The 8,804-nt window shown below is 36.3% G+C and overlaps 1 protein-coding gene and 1 pseudogene across 1 annotated transcript in view; one reads left to right on the top strand and one right to left on the bottom strand.

Annotated features, from left to right (window-relative positions):
• LOC137652051 (luciferin sulfotransferase-like) overlaps positions 1–2,594 on the bottom strand; it is a 7,141-nt gene extending 4,547 nt beyond the window's left edge. Inside the window, exon 1 of the mRNA XM_068385261.1 lies at positions 2,484–2,594. Coding sequence (XP_068241362.1) covers positions 2,484–2,584 — 101 coding nt within the window. The 5' untranslated portion in view covers positions 2,585–2,594. The remainder of the gene's footprint in view (positions 1–2,483) is intronic.
• Positions 2,595–3,214: 620 nt separating this feature from the next.
• On the top strand, positions 3,215–8,202 carry LOC137652052 (luciferin sulfotransferase-like; annotated as a pseudogene).
• Positions 8,203–8,804: the final 602 nt, after the last annotated feature.

The raw sequence follows: 8,804 nt of genomic DNA on the forward strand, positions 1-8,804 counted from the left end.
ATTCTGATGAATTATTATTATTATTATTATTATTATTATTATTATTATTATTATTGTTATTATTATTATTATTACTACTAGCTAAGCTACAACCCTAGTTGGAAAAGCATGATGCTATAACCCAAGGGAAAAATAGCCTAGTGAGGAAAGGAAATAAGGAAATAAATTAACGATAAAAGAAATAATGAACAATTTAAATAAAATATTCGAAAAATATTAGCAACATTAAAACAGATATTTCATATATAAACTATGAAAAGACATATGTCAGCCTGTTCAACATAAAAACATTTACTGCAAGTTTGAACTTTTGAGGTTCTACCGATTCAACTACCCGATTAGGAAGATCATTCCACAACTTGGTCACAGCTGGAATAAAACTTCTAGAACACTGTGTAGTATTAAGCCTCATGATGGAGAAGGCCTGGCTATTAGAATTCTTGTTAAATTGTTTTCTGAATAACCTTAAAAGACCCTACCATGTCAATCAATCATATTAGCAACTGTAATAGTAGAGTTTCAAACTCTAGAGTATTAATTTTATTCCTCAGGCCTTCTCTATCTTCAAGGTTGAGTTTCCTCTGATTCTTAAAGTCCCTTAATCAGCTTTTTCTCAGAGATAAACAGCTTTTTCTCAGAGATAAAATGAGCTATTTTTCTCGTTCTGCTCCCTCCAGAAAAATGTAGAAACTATAGTCCATTTCTTTTAGCGAGTCATATTTGCACCGACTCGCAGCGGTGCCCTTTTAGCGCGGAAAAGTTTCCTGATCGTTGATTGGTTGGACAAGATAATTCTAACCAATCAGCGACCAGGAAACTTTTCCGAGCTAAAAGGGCACCGTTGCGAGTCTGTGCAAATATGACTCGCTAAAAGAAATGGATTATAGAATTTGCACTCGGTAGAGCGTATGCCTTCGCCTATATATTTTATATCACAATAAGGGCAATTGAATCATGCATATTTTGGCACTAGTTTCATGCAAATCGCATAAAAATTGACCACGATATAAAGACAAAAATATTTTTTTTTTACCTTTTCATTACCTTGACCTTTGACCCCATCACTCCCAAAATCTTATCTAATTGACCTTTGATCATGGCCATTCATCTCACTAAATTTCAATAGATTCGGTCAAATAGTTTTTGGGTTATATGAATCACAAACACACGGACATACATACAAACAAATAAGTAAATACACGCCTATTGAAACTTAACCTTCCCAACAACGAAGGCAATTACCAACCTTTTGTATGTGTTTGTGTATGTTTATGTGTATGTGCATTTGTAGGTGATGTGTAGGTGTAGGTGTAGGTGTAGATGTAGATAAATGTGTAAGTGTAGGTGTACGTGTATTTGTAGGTGTAGGTGTAGGTGTACGTAAATGTGTAGGTGTAGGTGTACGTGTATTTGTAGGTGTAGGTGTACGTAAATCTGTAGGTGTACGTGTACGTGTATTTGTAGGTGTAGGTGTACATGTATTTGTAGGTGTAGGTAAATGTGTAGGTGTAGGTGTACGTGTATTTGTAGGTGTAGGTGTACGTAAATGTGTAGGTGTAGGTGTACGTGTATTTATAGGTGATGTGTAGGTGTAGGTGTACGTAAATGTGTAGGTGTAGATGTACATGTATTTGTAGGTGTAGTTGTAGGTGTAGGTGTAGGTGTACGTGTATTTGTAGGTGTAGGCGTAGGTGTATGTGTAGGTGTACGTGTACATGTATTTGTAGGTGTAGGTGTAAGTGTACGTGTATTTCGTAGGTGTAGGTATAGGTGTACGTAAATGTGTAGGTGTAGGTGTACGTGTATTTGTAGGTGTAGGTGTGGGTGTACGTAAATGTGTAGGAGTAGGTGTAAGTGTATTTGTAGGTGTAGGTGTACGTAAATGTGTAGGAGTAGGTGCACGTGTATTTGTAGGTGTAGGTGTAGGTGTACGTAAATGTGTAGGAGTAGGTGTACGTGTATTTGTAGGTGTAGGTGTAGGTGTACGTAAATGTGTAGGTGTAGATGCACGTGTATGTATAGGTGTAGGTGTAGGTGTAAGTGTAGGTGTAGCTGTATGCGTATGTATATGTGTACGTGTAGTAGTATTTGTAACGCCTATTGAAGCAGATATTTACATATAGGATCATTTTCCTTCCCCAAGAAAGAATACATTTTGGCATCCCTAACCAGTTCGTTCGTTCGTTTAAAGCGGGGTTTATACCGTCGAACTGTTCGTCGAACAGTGTTCTCGAACCTGCTTTTTCAAACGGTTCGACGAGGTGGAGTCAGTCACAAATGCATAAGGTGTTTGGACAATGAAGCCCCGCCCACAAAAGACAGGCTAGATGTGACTTTCTTCGCTCGAACATCACCACAAACACTTGTCTGTCGAACCGCGTTCGACGAACCATTCGACCCCGTAAACCCACCTTTACACAATTACACAAAGAAAATTGTGCAAGCCACGAGCTCTTGCACAATTGCAGCCCGTAATCCCTTACCCGATGGGCAGGAGTGTATCGCCTGGTTTAACCAGGAACAACTTTCCATATTTAGGAAAGTCCTCAGCCTCTTCGAAGGTGAAGGGTAATTCCATCGACATTGCTTCCTTGGCTGGCACTCCGTCTCTCAACAAAGACTGAAACCAAGTGTCAATCTTATCTCATGAGAATGCTGTATATGTCTTCTCTCTCTCTCTCTCTCTCTCTCTCTCTCTCTCTCTCGCTCTCTCTCTCTCTCTCTCTCTCTCTCTCTCTCTCTCTCTCTCGTGCTATGGATAACGTCAGAACTCCGTTGAACTGTTATCACGATATGTACTACATTGATAATTAAGGTCACGTTAACGAAGACGTAATTGGCACACGGAGAGAGAGAGAGAGAGAGAGAGAGAGAGGAGAGAGAGAGAGAGAGAGAGACTTTTACAAATTAGGGAGCATTCACAAGACAATAGTGAGCATAACCCAATAATTATCAAATACCCAGGTAGGATTTTACAGAGAGAGAGAGAGAGAGAGAGAGAGAGAGAGAGAGAGAGAGAGAGAGAGAGAGAGAGAGAGAGAGAAATTCGCTATCACATAATAGGGGAGTGAAGATACGCCCACTCGATTAGAGAGAGAGAGAGAGAGAGAGAGAGAGAGAGAGAGAGAGAGATTCGCTATCATATAATATGGTAGTGAAGCTAGGCGCACTTGATTACTATTAGTCCAACAGTAGAAGACGCGCTCAGAACATCATGGCGAGAAATATCCCCGTGACTTTCGAAGACGCGGGCCAGTTTCTGAGCTTCGGAAAGGTGGGTAATGGTAAATCCAGGCGAGTTAATGCTGCCAAGCAGGTGAGAGAGAGAGAGAGAGAGAGAGAGAGAGAGAGAGAGAGAGAGAGAGAGATAGGAGAGAGAGAGAGAGAGAGAGAGAGCTCACACTATTTATTCTTCCTTGAGAAACAAAATTGATTATTTGCTGTTCTTGTGAATTCCTATGATTACAAACAAATTTTTTTCTGTTGAAATATCTGTTGTCGAGTTAAGTCTCTCGGCTTATGAGCTATCAATAATGAAACCTTCGTTCAGAGTAAAAAAATATATATATTGTTAAGGATCTGTCTCCTATATCATAAGTATTTGCCTCTTCTACGTAAATGATTTCAAACGGTTATTGTGGTCACTTCGATGTATTTACTATATATTATTACTTAACAAATAAAGTCTGTTAAATTATCATTATTATTATTATTATTATTATTATTATTATTATTATTATTAGCTAAGCTACAACACTTGCTGGAAAAGCAGAATGCTATAAGCCTAAGGGCTCCAATAGGGAATATAGCTCACTGAGGAAAGGCCACACGGAAAATATAAACTACATAATAGAAGTAATATATAAAAATATAGGCTATAAGATATTTATAGATCAGTAACAAATTAAAATACATGTGTCGTATATAAACTATGCAATTATGTCAGAAGTTCCACCAATTCAACTGCCACGCTGGGAAGATCATTCCCTAATCTGGCCACAGCTGGAATAAAACTTCTTCTTTACCCATGGGGTTAACCATTGCAATGCAATTATTCAGTGGCTACCTTCCTCTTGTTAAGGGTAAAAGAGACTTTTTAGCTGTGGAAAGTATCTCTTCTAGGAGAAGGACACTCCAAAATCAAACCATTGTTCTTTGGTCTTGGATAGTGCCATACCCTCTGTATCATGGTCTTCCACTGACTTGGGTTAGAGTTCTCTTACTTGAGGATACACTCGGGCACACTATCCTATCTTATTTCTCTTCCTTTTGTTTTGTTCAAGTTTTTATAGTTTATATAAGAAATATTTATTTTAATGCTGTTACTGTTATTAGTATATTTTATTTTTTCTTGTTTCCTTTCCTCACTGTGCTATTTTCCCTGTTAGAGCCCCTGGGCTTATAAAGCATCTTGCTTTTCCAACTAGAGTTGTAGCTTAGCGAGTAATAATAATAACATTAATGATAACAATAGTATCCCTTGCAGTGTTGAGCTTTATGATGGAAAAGGCAAGACTGTTAGAATCAAGCAAATACTTATTTCTACGTAGTTTACAGGTTGGTAGTCTGGGAAGATTTTATTGCAAAGGATGGGGTCACTGAAATCTTAAAAAGACTTTCTCAATAAGCTATTTTTTATTCCAATAGAAGAATAAACAGACCAAATGTGTTTCTTGTAAGTAAACTTACAATCATGAATCAAATCTAAAATTCTGAAGTTGTAAATAGATAAAAAAAAAAACAGTAGGCCTATTAATGCAAAGATCTGGCTGTTGTAGAGCCACTTGTACTCATCTTACTTACAATTATACTCTGAGTTTTGTTAGGATTGAATTTCCTTTTTCTTTGATTAAATAGAGAGATATAAACAGAATTAGAATTCACAAAAACATTGAAATTTGAAGCACGAAGAGTTAGAAAGAAATCTGCGCTATGTTCTCTCGCAAGGGCCGGTGAAGAAGAGATTTGCATTTCTTCAGTGGCAGCAAGTAATTTGTTGTCGTCCCACGAAGAATCAAAGCTAATTATATATATATATATATATATATATATATATATATATATATATATATATATATATATATATATATATATATATATATATGTGTGTGTGTGTGTGTGTGTGTGTGTGTATTCCTTGTTGGAGCCCCTGTGTTTATAGCATCCTACATTTCCAACAAGGGTTGTAGCTTAGGAAATAATAATAATAATAATAATAATAATAATAATAATAATAATAATAATAATTAAATCCCCATGGCTATACCTGAAGTATCCACTGACAGATTGGCTAGAGAAAACGGGAGATTTTCTTGACTTTTAAAGTAAAATATAGACAAAAATCATGTAAACTTTAATAATTGCCACAGGAGTACTCAAGACAGTAAGTTAATAACCAATTTTTCATTACAGCTACGAGAGTCTTGCCAACACTTTCTACAACTTCGAGTATCGGAGTGACGATGTCTGCCTGTTCACTTTTCCCAAGAGTGGTTCAGTGTGGACGGCAGAAATTGTCTGGGCCATGACGCACATAGATGAAATGGAGAGAGCACTAACGGACAGTCTCAATAACAGAGTGTTCTTCGTAGATAATGTAAGTTTCCACAGACCTCTCTCTCTCTCTCTCTCTCTCTCTCTCTCTCTCTCTCTCTCTCTCTCTCTCTCTCTCTCTCTCTCTCTCATGATACTAAACGGCTATCACTTGGGTAATTACTGTGTATAGTCTCTACGCTAATCAGTATTAATCAAACATGTTTTGTATTGCTTTTAGATATTTATAGATTTTTCAGTTCGAACGGTTTTATTAAGTTTATTGCTATATTATAGGGATTCATGCATCCTTGCTCTCTCTAAAGATACTAAACTTAACGACTATCACTTAGGCAATTGCTAATCATTATCAATCAATCCTTTTTAATGTAGGCCTATTGCTTTTCATAATCATCATCATCTTTTCCTACGCCTATTGACAAAGGGCCTCGGTTAGATTTCGCCAGTTGTCTCAATCTTGAGCTTTCAATTCAATACTTCTCCATTCGTCATCTCTTATTTCGAGCTTCATAGTACTCAGCCATGTAGGCCTGGGTCTCCAAACTCTTCTAGTGCCTTGTGGAGCCCATCTGAACGTTTGATGAACTAATCTCTCTTGGGGAGTGCGAAGAGCATGCCCGAACCATCTCCATCTACCCTTCATCATGATTTGCTTTTAGATGTTTATAATATTTTCAGCGCGATCGGTATTCTTATGTTTCTTGCCATATTTCAGGATTTCATGCATCGCTTCAAAGAAGATAACTACAGAGAAAAGTTGAAAAAGTTGAGTCCTAACGCAAAAGAAGAAGACGGGTTAGTCTTGCAGTTGGCAGCCCTGGAGAAAGGACGCCGTTTAATATGGAGCCATCTAGCTTTTAATCTCCAAAATCCTGATGTCCTCGATAAATGCAAAGTTAGTTCATAAGAATCATATTGCCCACATTAGTCAAATTGTTTCCTCTAGTTAAAACTAGATTAAGAATATAGATTGCTAAATTTTGCTCATAAGAATGCATCGTGATTGTACCCGGCCATTGTTTAAACAGTTAATATATACCGTATACTTTTTTACTTATTCTATTGATATGGAAGTATAACAAAAACGTCATCCATAATATTAGAGCAATACACTAACATTATTGTGCTTAATTGCAGCATATCTTTTTTTATATCTATGTCAAACCAAAACATATTTCTTCTTTCATTTTCCCTGTGCCTATTCTAAATGAAATGCATTATATATTTTATTTTAATACTGTAGGTCGTTACTGTGATGCGTCACCCAAAGGACAATATGTTTTCTCGATACGTCCATTTCAATAAGTTTGGAAATGCCAGCCTTGAGGTGGTAGCAGAGACATTCTTATCAGGGGCAGCAATCTATGGAAGCTACTGGCATCACGTCAATGAAGCCTGGAAAAGGAGAAATCACCCCAACATGCACATCATGTACTATGAAGATATGAAAGCGGACATCATGTCTGAACTCAGGAAGATGAATGAGTTTTTGGGAACGAAACTTACTGAGGATCAGTTGAAGAAGTAAATAGATGCCTCTTTTCTTTGCTATTCCGTTGAAGAATGCTCTTGAGTTTGTTTACCTAGGTGATATGGTATTAAAATCATCATATTGTTCGTCAAGATTAAGTGGAACAAAAGTTGAACAGATGCCAAATAGATTAAAAAGTACAGCAGTTTAAAACCAAATTAAAAGTTAAAGAAAACATTAAGCCCAACGCATTATAAAAAAAATGACTAGGCCTACCTTGTTTCTAATTAGTGATCATTAAAGTGCTTAGCCAACACTCGAATAAATGAAATTTGTTTTTACAAAATATAAAAGAGCTTTAGGAGAATTACCCCATTAAGATAATTAGTAAGGTCGTGTACATGTACATAGCCTCTGTACCCTAGTCTTCCACTGTCTTGAGTTAGAGTTCTCTTGCTTTAGTGTACACCTGGCACTCTATTCTATCTTATTTCTCTTCCTCTTGTTTTGTTAAAGTTCTAATAGTTTATATCTATATTTTAATTTTGTTACGGTTCTTGAAATATCTTATCTTTCCTTGTTTCCTTTCCTCACTTGGCTATTTTCCCTGTTGGAGCCCCTGGTCTTATAGCATCCTGCTTTTCCAACTGGGGTTGTTGCTTAGCAAGTAATAATAATAATTTATTCCACAGGGTGGCACAGCACACCAGCTTCGAAAACATGAAGGCTCATCCCACGATGGCCCCTGATAGCGTGTCCTTCAAAGGATCCTTCTTCAACACAGGCCTCATTGGCTCTTCGAAGGGACAACTCTCGCCGGAACTTGATGCTCGGATGGATGCTTGGGTCAAGGAAAATGCTTCGAAAGTAGACCCATCATTTAAATATTGCGTTTGAGCCAGAATTTTACGAAACGGAATACAGCAAATTTTACTGATTAAATTCAAGAGCATAACACGTTAAGTTTATTGTTCAATAAATTATATAAATTTTTGTATTTCTAATTCATTCTTTTTTAATGTATTTTGTAAGTAGGCCTACACATTTATGATAGCAGTCTAATGTAAAAACTGAGATTAGAAAGGCAACTACAAAAAGCTACTTATTACAAAGGAAAGTTAATCATCTGTAGAGTCCTGGAAGATTATTTGATAAGACACAAGAGCCAAAACATTTTTGAAGATACCGTACTTGTAGCTTGGATTTTAAGCATGATAACATGATTACAAGAAAACTGTGGTAGGTATGTAACCGAAATTAAGGTTATATATATATATATATATATATATATATATATATATATATATATATATATATATATATATATATATATATATATATATAACTATCAAAACTGAACAAACTGAACGGGAATAAGAAATTTAATAGACCGCAAGTAGCTCTTCTCCAGCAAATTAAGATGAGAATCAGCAGCTGAAGATCAGAGGAGAACAATATTCGAAACAAGGTTAAATGAAAGAATTAAAACACTTCTTCAGAATAGATTGATCACCGAAAATCTTAAAAGACTTTCTCAGTAAGCCATTTTTTTTTTTTTTTGTGCAATTGAAGAAGACACAGACCTAATGTATTTCTCAAAAGTAAATTTGCTATCAAGCCATCACACCTAAAATTTTAAAAGAGTCATACAGAGTTAAAGAAACATTAACAATGCTGAGATCTGGATGTTGAGGAGCCACTGTCCTTGATCTACTTACAATCATACTTTGAGTTTTGTTAGGATTCAACTTCATACCCCATAATTTGCACCATGCACTAA

The sequence above is a fragment of the Palaemon carinicauda genome, chromosome 13 (assembly GCF_036898095.1).
Source record: "Palaemon carinicauda isolate YSFRI2023 chromosome 13, ASM3689809v2, whole genome shotgun sequence".
Lineage (NCBI taxonomy): Eukaryota > Metazoa > Arthropoda > Malacostraca > Decapoda > Palaemonidae > Palaemon > Palaemon carinicauda.